The 15,078-nt window shown below is 38.6% G+C and overlaps 1 protein-coding gene across 1 annotated transcript in view; it reads left to right on the forward strand.

The window, feature by feature from the left end:
• LOC130916039 (high affinity choline transporter 1-like) overlaps positions 1 to 15,078 on the forward strand; it is a 56,057-nt gene that overhangs the window by 25,557 nt on the left and 15,422 nt on the right. The window contains exons 4-6 of the mRNA XM_057836402.1: positions 6,151 to 6,306; positions 7,697 to 7,845; positions 7,997 to 8,143. Of these exons, the coding sequence (XP_057692385.1) occupies positions 6,151 to 6,306; positions 7,697 to 7,845; positions 7,997 to 8,143 (452 nt within the window). The remainder of the gene's footprint in view (positions 1 to 6,150; positions 6,307 to 7,696; positions 7,846 to 7,996; positions 8,144 to 15,078) is intronic.

The following is a 15,078-nucleotide window of genomic DNA, read 5'->3' on the forward strand; positions in this document are numbered from 1 at the left end:
CAATTTTGTATCGAAATGCATCCGAATCATTTGTGCTTACAAGTGAACATTTACCATCGAAATTAGTGACCAAAGACAGTGCTGAGGGATGGAAAGGAATGCTCGGAATTGAAACAAAGCAAAAAATAATGGAAAACATGAAAAGAGTGTGCTTCTTTGTATAGCGTCTCAGTTAAAATGTCAGGGCTCTGTGCACTCATCAGCAGTGTTGGGAATAACGCCATTATAAATAATGCTGTTACATAACGGCGTTATTTTTTCAGTAACGGTGTCATCTTTCAGTAACGGTGTCATCTAACTAATTATTTTTTCGGCCGTTACAACGCCGTTACCGTTACTGATGGTCAAAAGCGGTGCGTTACTTACTCTAAGTAAATTGAAGAAACTACCAGCCGTAGCGGGTCTACTCTGCTCTGTTTATTTGTCATCCAAGACTTGGGGTGCGTTCAGGTTTGAGAATAGCGCACGTGTTTTGTTTTGTGCTTTTTCTTAGCAAAGATATACAGTGCCTTGCAAAAGTATTCGGCCCCCTTGAATCTTGCAACCTTTCGCCACATTTCAGGCTTCAAACATAAAGATATGAAATTTAATTTTTTTGTCAAGAATCAACAACAAGTGGGACACAATCGTGAAGTTGAACAACATTTATTGGATAATTTAAACTTTTTTAACAAATAAAAAACTGAAAAGTGGGGCGTGCAATATTATTCGGCCCCTTTACTTTCAGTGCAGCAAACTCACTCCAGAAGTTCAGTGAGGATCTCTGAATGATCCAATGTTGTCCTAAATGACCTATGATGATAAATAGAATCCACCTGTGTGTAATCAAGTCTCCGTATAAATGCACCTGCTCTGTGATAGTCTCAGGGTTCTGTTTAAAGTGCAGAGAGCATTATGAAAACCAAGGAACACACCAGGCAGGTCCGAGATACTGTTGTGGAGAAGTTTAAAGCCGGATTTGGATACAAAAAGATTTCCCAAGCTTTAAACATCTCAAGGAGCACTGTGCAAGCAATCATATTGAAATGGAAGGAGCATCAGACCACTGCAAATCTACCAAGACCCGGCCGTCCTTCCAAACTTTCTTCTCAAACAAGGAGAAAACTGATCAGAGATGCAGCCAAGAGGCCCATGATCACTCTGGATGAACTGCAGAGATCTACAGCTGAGGTGGGAGAGTCTGTCCATAGGACAACAATCAGTCGTACACGGCACAAATCTGGCCTTTATGGAAGAGTGGCAAGAAGAAAGCCATTTCTCAAAGATATCCATAAAAAGTCTCGTTTAAAGTTTGCCACAAGCCACCTGGGAGACACACCAAACATGTGGAAGAAGGTGCTCTGGTCAGATGAAACCAAAATTGAACTTTTTGGCCACAATGCAAAACGATATGTTTGGCGTAAAAGCAACACAGCTCATCACCCTGAACACACCATCCCCACTGTCAAACATGGTGGTGGCAGCATCATGGTTTGGGCCTGCTTTTCTTCAGCAGGGACAGGGAAGATGGTTAAAATTGACGGGAAGACGGATGCAGCCAAATAAAGGAACATTCTGGAAGAAAACCTGTTGGTATCTGCACAAGACCTGAGACTGGGACGGAGATTTATCTTGCAACAGGACAATGATCCAAAACATAAAGCCAAATCTACAATGGAATGGTTCAAAAATAAACGTATCCAGGTATTAGAATGGCCAAGTCAAAGTCCAGACCTGAATCCAATCGAGAATCTGTGGAAAGAGCTGAAGACTGCTGTTCACAAACACTCTCCATCCAACCTCACTGAGCTCGAGCTGTTTTGCAAGGAAGAATGGGCAAGAATGTCAGTCTCTCGATGTGCAAAACTGATAGAAACATACCCCAAGCGACTTGCAGCTGTAATTGGAGCAAAAGGTGGCGCTACAAAGTATTAACGCAAGGGGGCCGAATAATATTGCACGCCCCACTTTTCAGTTTTTTATTTGTTAAAAAAGTTAAAATTATCCAATAAATTTTGTTCCACTTCACGATTGTGTCCCACTTGTTGTTGATTCTTGACAAAAAATTAAAATTTTATATCTTTATGTTTGAAGCCTGAAATGTGGCGAAAGGTTGCAAGGTTCAAGGGGGCCGAATACTTTTGCAAGGCACTGTACCACACAGGACGTGCTGGCACTCTGTTTCTTTAATAGCACACATAACTTCAACATTAACACAAACGTACGGCTCTCGGCAGGCCGTGTCTCTAACTCACTCCCGCATCATGTGAGCAAAACAATATTGGCGCCACGTGCACTTTAGGGTGCCTCGGATAATTCTGTATCAGAAAATTACAGCACGTACTTCTTATGACTGCAGGCTGTTTGTCCCTGGTCATTCAATTAGACAATGCTTTCCAAAGCTTGCTAACGTTTCTGTTTTTGCTACACCTGAATGCTAGCCTCGTTCCCATCCCCCACTGTCAGCCAGCAAGAATGATGCTTCCATCTTGAGGACGGCAGACGCTTTGAGGGTGACGGGAGGAGTAGGGGGACGAGGCTACCTGAATGCACCACCTGGATAGATATGATGGAAGTGATTGTGATTGGCTGAGTCTTAGAGTCATGTGTCACGGTAAGCCAATCAGAGCCGGTGTTTTCACACACAAACCGGAACAGCGCGTGCGGCAAACACACACGCAAAACAGATGCAGAGGGATATGATGGCAGAGCATTCAGAGGAAAATTTGTCCTTTACGAGGTGGAGATATAAACACTATTTCAAGTCAAAATACTTGAAGTAGGCTATGTCTACTTGCCCAGTTGTCTCAGGCTGTGAGAGTTAGATTTAATTAATTCAACTCACTTTATGTTAGGGGTGTAATGGTACACAAAAATCTCGGTTCGGTACGTACCTCAGTTTTGAGGTCACGGTTCGGTTCATTTTCGGTACAGTAAAAAAACAAAATGCAAAATATAAATGTGCTAGTTGTCAATTACACACTTTTGTGCTTTCAATAATAGGAACATTAGCCTATACAAAATTAGAATTCTGCTCAAAAAGTAGCGGGTATTTAAAGATAATCCAACAACAATTTGCCTTTCAGACCCCGCGTATTGGTCAGCTTTCTTTCTGAAAGAAAGAAGAAAAAAGAAGTCCTGTGCTAAAGAGAAAAGCAATCCCAATGACAAAGATATTAACATGTTATTTTACAAATGAAATGCCTCAATGAAACATTTTGTTTTCTTATGAACGGTTTTCAAAAGCTTTATTGGTGGATTTTCTCAAGTTAAAGCGCCACACAGAAATTAATAAATTTAATTGTGTAAGCAGGATGTGTGTATTATTCTTATTATTTAATTACAGGTGTTTTAGCTCATTTCAATTTATTTTATTTAAATGAGCTGTTATTTATTTTATTACGTGTTTATATTTTACAAATGTGAGGTAGTATTCATTTATATTGTATATTTTATGTTGTATAACTTTAGTTCCTATGTAATTCCTACTTGTTCTGTTGTGGTAGGTGGGTTTTGTATTGCCCATGGGGCCGTGTTGGTTGTTATTATAGCAGAGAAGACAGCAGTAAATCAACAAAGACAAGTCAACTGTGTCCTGATCTACCACTCAAGAGATCTGATGTACTCAAAAAGTAGGTTACGATTGCATATTAGTTTGAAAACCGACCGGATCCACCGTATTATTACACGAGTGACTTCCGGCCCGATCCTAGCTACCGGTAGTAGTATTGACGCAGGAGGGCCGCGTCTCGTGTCAAATAATAAACTCTGCCGCTCTTTTCGCGTGCGTCGCGTTGAGCCGCTTCTGGGACGCATCTAACACGCGGCCGCACTGCGACTGGCGTGCATTGGCTGATTGACTCTAACGCCCGCGTTTCACTGCGTTCTCGCGGCGGCCACGTTGTCGCGCCGTTGACGTTTCTGGACTGTCCTACCGTGTTTGTCCTCATTATAGTAGAGAAGACGGAGTAAATATAATCTACACAAAGAAACTGTAACCCGATTGATTCACAGCCTCTAAAAGTAAGGGTTATATTACGTCAGAAACTCGTTCGGTACGCGTCCGTTCCGAACCGACTGCCACGTACCGAAACGGTTCAATACTATTACATGTACCGTTACACCCTTATTTTATATTGTTTACTGCTGATTGTTATTTTATTATATTGTTTACTGTTTATTTCTGTTGCACTTCAAGTGTAGGATAAATCTGTTGCTGGTGAGGTGCAATAAAAAGGTTCTATAACACAACTACCTGTCTGTTCTTCTCTAGTCAACTGACTCGAATACTGCTCAGAAAATTTCAAATTCTTTGACATACAACAACTTCTTTTTAAAGTAACGGAAATAATTACTTTCCCTGGTAACTAGTTACTTTTACTATAGAGTAATTCAGTTACTCAGTTAGTTTTTGGAAGAAACAGTGAGTAACTATGACTAATTACTTTTTTAAAGTAATGTGCCCAACACTGCTCATCAGGGCCTTGCTGAAGACAGACGATATTCAACAGTCATTCTTCAACAGTCGTTACACCAAGACTCTTCTCTTCACAATAGATTGCCATGTACCTGTAAATCACTTGCCTTCGTACAGATGTAGCTTTGCTATCATCACAAAACACATCTAAGGACGTGTTTGACAATGCGCTAAAAGCGCAAGCTGCTACACATGGTAACTCAGAGCTTTGGATAATAATGGAACAGTCATGCTAGTAGAAACTCTGAATGCTTTTAAAACAGCAACATCACCATGACGCTCCAGGCCGCTAAGAAAAATGGTTTAGAAGGCATAAAGGTCGTTAGCCCGTAAACATCTGTTAATAAGCCGCTTCTTTATTAAAGCAGCAGGGTTCAAAGGTAGGGGAAATAGGGTGTGTGTTCTTTAGCTCTTTAGTTTTAGTTTTATCCCTAGAACTGTGAACCACTCATTTCTACCTCGCTCCCACCAGATATAGCAACCATGTCATTACTTATTTTGCTAGACATGAGACTTGGCCATTTTTGACCTGTCTAGTGCTAGTTCATAATCCTTTGAAACATGTGGTTGGTCATGAGTTCTAAATGTAAGGGTCAGCTAATGTGTTAATACCTAACGTGGGTTTCCTACAGTTGGGTGACGAGATGTTCGTTGATGGTAAATGCCACATTGTGGTTACAGATAACATCAGCTAATCTCTTCTAAAATAGACTTGATCTCAGTCCCCTTGAGTCATTCTTAGGCTGTTGTTAGGCAGTGTCTTGTCCCTACAATCTGTTCTTGTGATCAAAAATGCCCAAGAAATAAATGTGTCCAGTTCTTTACTGTAGGAAAGAGACATTTAATGTAAAATGCCTTGGGAAAAAAAATCATTCACCTTGTTTTGTAACGTTGGGTCCTGCTCGATGAAAAAACGAGAATCTGAAGAGGACCATGGGCTCATTTTCGCTTCCCCATTTTATGACATTCTACAAACACAAGTTATACTGGTTAAATATCATGTTAGTAATTTAATGTCAAATACTATCAAGGAGGAATAACATAGCAGGGTTTAAACAGTGTAAAAAAAAAAAAAAGTGGGAGTAGAATTCATAATTTCACCTCAAGAATATAACATAATAGTTAATTACAGCTGTAAAACAAATTTTCATCATGTGTACTTTATATGATGTATGGCCAGGTGTGGTTAGTTTTGTTTTTCATTTCCTCTTTCCGTCTTTACAACCTCTGTGCACCTCTGCTCACTAACACTCTGATTAGGCACTTGATGACCTGAAAGGACTATTACTCACTTTTATATTTACATTACTCCTAGTTTCCATTTTCCTTACTTATATTGTTAGAATGTAGAGTAAATTGAATCCTAGTAAAAGCCTGAACTTTGTGTTGTATTGTGTCGTATAGTTCTTTTTGTATTTTATTTTATTTTTCAGTTTAAGTTTGAATATTGTCAAGGCAAAATTGTCAAGAACGGTATCATGTTTTTGTTTTTTTTCTAGGGCTAGACAGTTGTGAACGGAGGCCTTTTGTCAATCTGGCCTTCAAAACTGATAAGGGAACATCTTCCCCTTGACTAAATCTGTTTCCCATGCTCCTAGAAAAATACTGAGATAGGTGCTTAGTGAATGCGGTGCTTGTTTGAAAATCAACCTAACAATTGTCCTTCTACTGTGGTGTGTTTTCTGTCTTTCAAGGAGGATTGTTTTTTGCCAAACAAATGAGGTCAAAACGCTACGTGACCATGTTGGATCCATTTCAGAATCGCTATGGCCAGTTTTTCACTACAGCAATATTGATTCCTGCTATACTTAGTGATATTTTGTGGGTTGCCTGCATCCTGGCTGCTCTAGGTAATTATTTTTTTTATATACAGTACAGACCAAAAGTTTGGACGCATCTTCTCTTTCGTGCATTTTCTTAATTTTCATGACTATTTGCATTGTAAATTCTCACTGAAGGTAATAAAACTATCAATGAACACATGTGGAATTACTGTATATACATAGCCAAAAAAGGTGAAATAATTAAAAATATACTAAATACACTACAGTGAAATTTATTGATATATAAATAGGGTAGGGAGGAGGGACCTTCATTTGTGTTGTATTGAATGAGGTGTGTCCAAACCTTTGGCCTGCGCTGTACATCTTTTTAAAACTCATATGGCGGAAAACACTCAGGTGACTTGAAGTTCCGCTCTGAGACCCCCAATTTAGCCAATTTTCAAAATTGTCCGATATGCATATGTGATACATCATTGGAAAGCTTAAAATCTCAATTTTCTGGGGGAAGAAAATTTTTGAGCAGGAGGGCATTTAAAAAAATATATTTTTTTTTTAAACAGCAAAACCCTATCTGGAGGTGAGAGCACGCGAGAACAGAATTACAGACCCCATGACTTTAACGAGATATTATCGCGTACCTACTTTGTTTCGATCCAAAAACTCCATGTAGCATGTATCACTGAGTGTCAAGACACAGCTGTGAATGGCCACAGCAGGATTTTTTTGGGATTTTATAGGTGAAACATGGTAATATAACAAAGGTCGCGATGCAGAAATCGCAGACATCAAGGAGTGGTTGAGATTTTCTTTTTCATATACAGTATTTACCCTTTTAAATGTTTTTTTCAACTTTTTTTGGTTTGGATCAATTATTATCATCTATCATATCGGAGAAAACATTAACCAAAAAAATACAACTAAGCGATAGTTATGAGGTAGATATCCGTGACTTTTTTACAGACGCCATTTTTTTCATTGCGACATAATTTGTTTAAAAGTTTAAAATATGTGAGTGAATAATTTTTTAAAGTCGTTTTTTTTATAGAAATATGAGACCTCAATGAATGATTCTGAGCTAAAAACGACAGACATTTTGAATAATAAATATAATTACCTTTGTTTTATGGCTGGGTTGAAACAAAAGCGGTTGCGCGACGTCTGTAAACGGGTTTTCAGGGTAAAACAGACAAATTAAAAATAGTTCGGGGGCTTCATGTGCCATGAATCTGCTATGGCAGCATATAGACATATTGTTCTGTCAAACACAACAGTTGTTTTAGCTTAAAATGCAGCAGTTTCTTTTAAAGAGGAGTGCAAGAGCAGAAACTGCTTTTTCAGTCTTGTCTGTGTTTTCTGCCATATCCTAATGTGATTGATGAATGTGGCTCTGGTCTGTATGTCATGCACTAATACTTTGGTCTGTTTCCTTTGATTTAATATTTTGTGTCATGTCCAGGGGGGACGATGAAAATTATCCTTGAACTATCAACTACAATCTCCATCTTGATCTCTGCGGCGGTCTCTATCATATACACTTTTTTAGGTGGCCTCTATGCTGTTGCGTACACCGATATCATCCAACTAGCCTTCATTTTTATTAGTCTGGTGAGCTATCAAAAAAATGTCCGGAGGTTGTGTAAATGCAGTCATTCCCTGAAGAATGGAATGGCCACAGTTGCTTTGAGAATGTGTTTTTTCAATGCATATTTCATACTTGTTGCGATGACTAACTAGTGTTTTTTTCTCTTGTTTTTAGTGGCTCTGTATTCCCTTTTTGATTCTCAGTCCTGTGGTGACTGACCTGGCACAAACAGCTCATTTCAACCAGTCAAGCGGCCACTCATGGATAGGAGAAGTGAAGTTTGAAGACTCAGGAAAATGGACAGATGACTTTCTAGTGTTGGTCAGATCTTTTAAATCATAATATGATTTTTCTTTCTGCTTTTGCTGTTGTTATTTTTTATTGCTCCTTCTTGATAACAATCATTTCTGTCACATTTGTGTATTGATTGAATTCAAGTTCTGTGTTTTTTGCAATGAGGACATACCGTAATTTGTGGAGGATAATGCACAGTGTTTTTCTAAAGATGTCACAAATTTGGGGGCTCGCATAATATAGCTTCAAGCATAGCTACAAGAAAAAAAAAGAGAAAATCTGTTGTATTCTATTGACATGACTGAGGGATTGTGAAAAAGCTATTACCTTTAACATAATATATATAAAAATTATATTTTACATATGTACATAAAACACAATATATCTACAATTTTACTATTCCCTGTGAATCCTTGCATCATAGATACCACATGTCCGTGGGATTGTTAATATCTTCTATCATGTTGTAATGTCCAAAAATGGCAACGAAACGTCACAAAATGTAAATAGACATATCCTCTCATGCTTTCACAACCTTTAAAAATATCACAATGATTAACCTGATATTGTTCATTTTATTGAAGAATAATGTGTTCAGTTTAATGCACAGATTTAACTGGCTTACGAGCAGACTGCAGAGAAAGCAGAGTACCGTATTTTTCGGACTATAAGTCGCACCTAAGTATAAGTTGCACCAGCCATAAAATGCCCAACGAAGAGGGAAAAAACATAAGTCGCACTGGAGTATAAGTCGCATTTTTGGAGGAAATTTGCTTGATAAAACCCAACACATAACCCAGTGCTTCTCAATTATTTTCTGTTACGCCCCCCCAAGGAAGACGTAAATGTTTCGCGCCCCCCCAACTCTCTGCCGCCACTGTAAATAGTATCATTTGTCTATAATACTACGATTATAAGTACGCCTCAGCCTAACATTGTGTCCTTTTTTTTTTCTATTAAAGAAAAAAAGTAACATTGATCAACTTATAATAAAGTATAACTTTATTAACATAGTTTTGCTTGTAACAGAAAAAGACGTAACGCGCATCAATTTGCCTGAAGTAAAAAAAAAAAAAAAAAAAGTCACATCCAAACTGTAAAAATACACTCAAGGTACATTTTTGACCATTTGATACTGAAAAATAAAATGTAATAAAATCAGTAATTAATAACAAATTCAAATTGATTAGAAACATTTACTCTTCAGGACAACATGCCAAAACATTTGACCGAAAAAAACAAAACTGAATAGAAGGGGGGGGGGGGGGGTAGTGTCTTTGGACAGAGGGAAAGTTTTTATTTTCGCTGATTCACCGCTGTGCTCACTGGTTTAATAACACTGACAAAGCGGGACGATTGTGACAATTGGCAATATTCGGCACGTTTTCGCTGAAAAACAATCAAGCGGCTTATCAATGAGATTGAGGTCTAATGTCTTTAAGTGGCGTCTTAACTGATTTGGCTTCAGACTCTCCGCTATAATCATTTTTAGACTCAGTAAACAGTGGTCTTTCCTCATTTCCCACTGTATTAAAAGTCAAAGCCAAAAGGCAAACGGCCCGAAAAAAAGAGCATTCTCGGCGGCCGAGGGAGAACCGTAGGTGAGGGCGGTGGTCGTGACGATCCCAAGCCGAAAACGGCACTTCTCACCCGGACACGTGAGAACCGGAGAAGGCTGTGGGTCGCTGCGTGAGTCCAGCTCTGCATGAGTCTCTTCCGTGTGCTCTTGCTTACTTCAAAAATACTGCACGCACTATGAAAATGAGAGCGCCACTGCCACCCACGGAGTGGATGTGCAAGTACACTTTATTCTGGTACGGCAAAAAAAAAAAAAAAAAAAAAGCATGTTCCCCGAGGTCACTCGCGCCACCCCTGGCATTGCTCTGCGCCCCCCTGGGGGGGGGGCGCGCCCCACCATTTGAGAAGTACTGACATAACCCAACACCCAACAGATATGTTGTCTTGAAAGGCAATTTAAAATAAAAATACAATAGAGAACAACATGCTGAAGTGTACTGTATGATAATGGTACATGACGCATGAATAACGAAATGCGAACGTGGCCGGTATGTTAACGTAACAGAATATTAAGAGTTATTCAGATAACTATAGCATAATGAACATGCTGACAAGTTTACCAAACCATCAATGTCACTCCAAAACACCAAAATAACTATGAAATGATATAATAATGTGTTAATAATTTTACACATAAGTCGCTCCAGAGTATGAGTCGCACCCCCAGCTAAACTATGAAAAAAAACTGCGACTTATAGTCCGAAAAATACGGTATATTACATAGGTACAGACAACATCTACCTTTTATTGTGTGATTCTGTCCAGCTTCAAGCACTGATTTAATTGGCTTGAGAGCAGACTGTAGAGAGTGCAAACTATAATATACAGGGTGATTCAAAAACAATGTGCCAAAACCATTGCGGTATATTTAATATAAAAACAAAACAAAAAAAAAACTAATAATAACTAGGCCTGCAAGCAGGACTGAACGGGCCCTCGCAATCTAGCGCAACTCGGACGTCACGCAACTCGGACAGTGTGCAGGTCAGGGTGGTAGCAGATCGTCCTCTCTAATCATCTCATTAGAACCTAACATGCTCGAAAGTCGCCTCTTTACATTCACACACCTAAGAGATAAAAACCCCTATTGGAGAGAGTACTACAAAAAAAGGAGCGAATAAAGGGTCGTCACGGCAACAGACAGAGACATGTGGACATGGGCCGTAAAATAAGTATTCCAAAAGGTCTTGAAACGACTATGATCAACCTGAAAAGACCTGGACATATATTAGAAAAATGAGTGACTTTCTATTGCCACTAGGTGGCGCTGTAGGGTTGATGCAAATGACCCCTACAGGACCCTTCAGAGTATGACTCAACAAGCACGAGATGTTTGGCGCAGATATGTTGTAGAAGTTATGACTGTTCAAAACTTGTGGTGAGACGAAATGGCTTCAGTCATTTTCACTTCTCCTGTTGGATTCTTCTGCTTCAACCAAACCTCAGTATTTTTCATCAGGCACCTGAACACATGTCTTATGGCTCCCCCGATGAAGGTTTCAGGTGAATATATTTTTTTCCTTGGAGGAGGAGCCTGTTTAGTAAAAAAAGGCATTTCCTGTTCCCACTAGGGGGCGCTAGGCCTAATGGGTAATGTTTCAATGCACTCATGTTAAGGGTGGGATCCAGCACATACATGCCAGATATGAAAAAGATTGAACGTTGTGTCAAGGAGCTATTAGTCTTTTACTGAATTTGTCATTTTGCCGAAAAAATGGCTGACTTTGGCACCACGCCCAGGTCAGAACCATGAATGAAAACGCACCATTTTGAAAATTGTAGATCTCCTATGTCTCCTGAATAGTCTCACCAATTTTGAAAATGATCCAACTAACTCCCTCTGTGACAAGGTCTCAAATGTGCACCCTGTTAATTGATAAAAATTTCACATTCGATCCAAAATACCCGATTTCCTGTTGGGTTTGGAATATGGGTTCAAGAGACTTTTTGGAGCAGTTTTGCACAAGGTATCGACTCCCCAAATTTCATTGCTCTACGTTAAAAAAAACCTAATAGGAAATGCCGTTTTGAAAAATTAAAGGAGGCGCCACTGAGCAATTTTGTTACATTTTTTGTAACGTCGCAAGATTATCAAAATCCACTCAAAGCCGCATGTATGTGCAAAATTTGGTGAGTTTTCGTGCATGTTCAGGCCTCCAAATGTAAACTATACTACAAATGGGTAAAAATTTCACATTCGATCCAAAATACCCGATTTTCTGTTGGATTTGGAAAATGGGTGCAAGAGACTTTTTGCAACAGTTTTGCATAAGGTATGGACTCCCCAAATTTCATTGCTCTACGTTGAAAAAACTCAATAGGAAAGGCCTGTTTTAAAACTCCTTTCTGTCGCCACTAGTTGGCACTGTAGAGTTGATGCAAATGACCCTTACAAGACCCTTCAGGGTATGACTCTCAACAAGCACGGGAAGTTTGGCGCAGATATGTTGTATATCTGCTGAGTTATTATTGTTCAAAGTTTTTTGCGAGACAAATTGTTGACAGTCATTTTCACTTTCCTGTTTGGACCCCTCGGCTTCAACAAAACCTCAATATTTTTTATCAGGCACCTGATCACAGGTCTTAAGGCTCCCCTGATGCAGGTTTGAGGTCAACAGATTTTTTTCCCTTGGAGGAGGAACCTGTCTCGTAAAAAAAGGCATTTCCTGTTCTCACTAGGGGGCGCTAGGCCTAATGGGTAATATTTCAATGCACTCGTGTTAAGGGTGGGATACCGCACATACACGCCAGATATGAAAATGATTGAATGTTGTGTCAAGGAACTATTAGTCATTTACTGAATTTGTCATTTTGCCGAAAAAATGGCCGACTTTGGCAGCACGCCCAGGTCAGACCTGTGAATGAAAACACACCATTTTAAAAACTTAAGATCTCATATGTCTCCTGAACAGTCTCACCAATTTTGAAGATAATCCTACTAACTCACTCGGAGAAAAGGTCTCAAATGTGCACCCTGTAAATCGATAAAAATTTCATATTCGATCCAAAATAACCGATTTCCTGTTGGGTTTGGAATATGGGTGCCAATGCTTTTTTGGAGCGGTTTTGGACAAGGTATAGACTCCCCAAATTTCGCTCTACGCTGACAGACCCTAATGTTATAGGCCTATTTTAAAATTTCAAGGGGGCGCCACTGAGCCATTTTGTTAAATTTTTTTGCAACGTTGCAACATTATCGAAATTTACAATTTTCCGCACGTATGTGCACATTTTTGTGACTTTTCGTGCATGTTCAGGCCTCCAAATTGGCCGTTTTCATTTGCCCAGAAAAAAAAAAAAAAAAATCCTTTGCAAAACAATAGGGCCTTCGCACGCTTAGTGCTCGGGCCCTAACTAGCTGGATACAAGTAATGTATATAACTTTGTTTTTATTTCATGCTTTACAAGTGCTCAGTGTGACCACCACAGCGGCATGGACAACATCGAGCCGATATGACTTTTAATATGTTAAAATTACTTACTTGTTAAAAAGACTTTTAATTCTTAATTTAATTCTTATTGAAATATTATTCAATTAATTAATTAGTCTTAATTAATTAGTTTAATTAATTAATCACTAATTAATAATTCAGTCTATTTCAATGATTTTAAAAGGAATTAATATGTGATGATTTTGGCATTAAAAAGTTGATTTTTCATTTGTGGTTATTTGCCTCATTTTGGAGATTAATTCTGTTACATAATTGTTGCTGTTTTTTTTTTTTGTACTTTCAGTATATGGCGGAAAATACTTAGGTGACTTGAAGTTCCGCTCTGAGACCCCCAATTTGTCCAAATTTCAAAATTGTCCGATTTGCACGTGTAATACATCATTGGAAAGCTTGAAATGTCAATTGTATGGGGGAAGAAAAATTTTGAACAGGGGTGCATTTTGAAAAAAAAAAAAAGTATTTTATAAACAGCAAAACCCTAACTGGAGGTCAGAACACGTGAGAGCAGAATTAAAGACGCATGATTTTAACGAGATATTATCGCGTACTTACCTTGTTTCGATCCAAAAACTCCATATTGCATGTATCATCGAGTGTCAAGACACAGATGTGAATGGCCACAGCTGGATTTTTTCGGGATTTTATGGGTGAAACATGGTAATATAACAAGGGTCGCGATGCAGAAATCGCAGACGTCAAGGAGTAATCGAGATTTTCATTTTCATATATCTACCCTTTTAAACGATTTTTTTTCAATTTTTCTTGGTTTGGATCGATTATTTATCATCTAAAATATTGGGAAAAATGCAACAGTAATGAAAAAAATACAATTAAGTGATAGTTATGAGGTAGATATCCGTGACTTTTTTACAGACGCCAATTTTTTCATTGAGACGTAATTTGTTTAAAAGTTTCAAATATGCGAGTAAATAATTTTTTAAAGTCGTTTCTTTTTTTTTCTTTTTTTTTTCTACACGAAATATTAGACATCAATTAATGATTCTAAGCTAAAAATGACAGACATTTTGAATAATAAATATAATCACTTACCTTCTTTTTATGGCTGGGTTGAAACAAAAGAGGTTGCTCGACGTCTGTAAACGGGGGTTTTCAGGGTAAAACGAACAAATTAAAAGTAGTTCGGGGACTTAATGCGCCATGCATCTGCTATGGCAGCATCTAGACATATTGTTCTATCAGACACAACAGTTCTTTTGGCTTAAAATACAGCAGTTTATTTTACAGAGGGGTGCGAGAGCAGAAACTGCTTTTTCAGCCTTGTCCGTGTTTTCCGCCATATACAGTTGAGCTTGCACTAGCTAACATTGAGAACCGTGGCTGTGCACTCAACTTTAATAGTTTCTGAGTGTCAAAAGTAATGAAATCTGAGCTCTGAAACACTCGCATGGAGTATACAGGTAGTCCCCGGTTTACGAACGAGTTCCATTCCTGCACTGGCGATGTAACCCGGATTTCCGCGCAAGTCGGACCTCAAAACACCCTTTAAATAAAAAAAAAAAAAAAAAAAAAAACTATCCAAAAACATGCATTATATGTCATCGTCCCGTCCTCGCCAAGACACAGGAGCTAAATCCTAGCTAGACAGTGAGCCAAGCTCTGAAATGACGATGTCAGACGTCCTTGTAGTTTGCTGAATTTATTCAACTGCTCATGACATCAACACTTGCAGAATAAAATAAATAAATAAATAAATAAATCTGTCTCATCTTCAATCACTGCAATTCAAATTTGCATTTACAAATAGCTGATGATACAGCAATAATAAACCATTAGCATGTATCAGTTTGCGTCCGCACATAATGAAAAACAATCACATAAACTCGCCCCAAGTATTCCAACACAACTGAAAACAGAACAAAAGGGGTTATATACAGCCGTCGCCTCTGGATGCTTCAGAGGCAACAAATGTGC

The sequence above is a fragment of the Corythoichthys intestinalis genome, chromosome 5 (genome assembly GCF_030265065.1).
Source record: "Corythoichthys intestinalis isolate RoL2023-P3 chromosome 5, ASM3026506v1, whole genome shotgun sequence".
Classification (NCBI taxonomy): Eukaryota; Metazoa; Chordata; class Actinopteri; order Syngnathiformes; family Syngnathidae; genus Corythoichthys; species Corythoichthys intestinalis.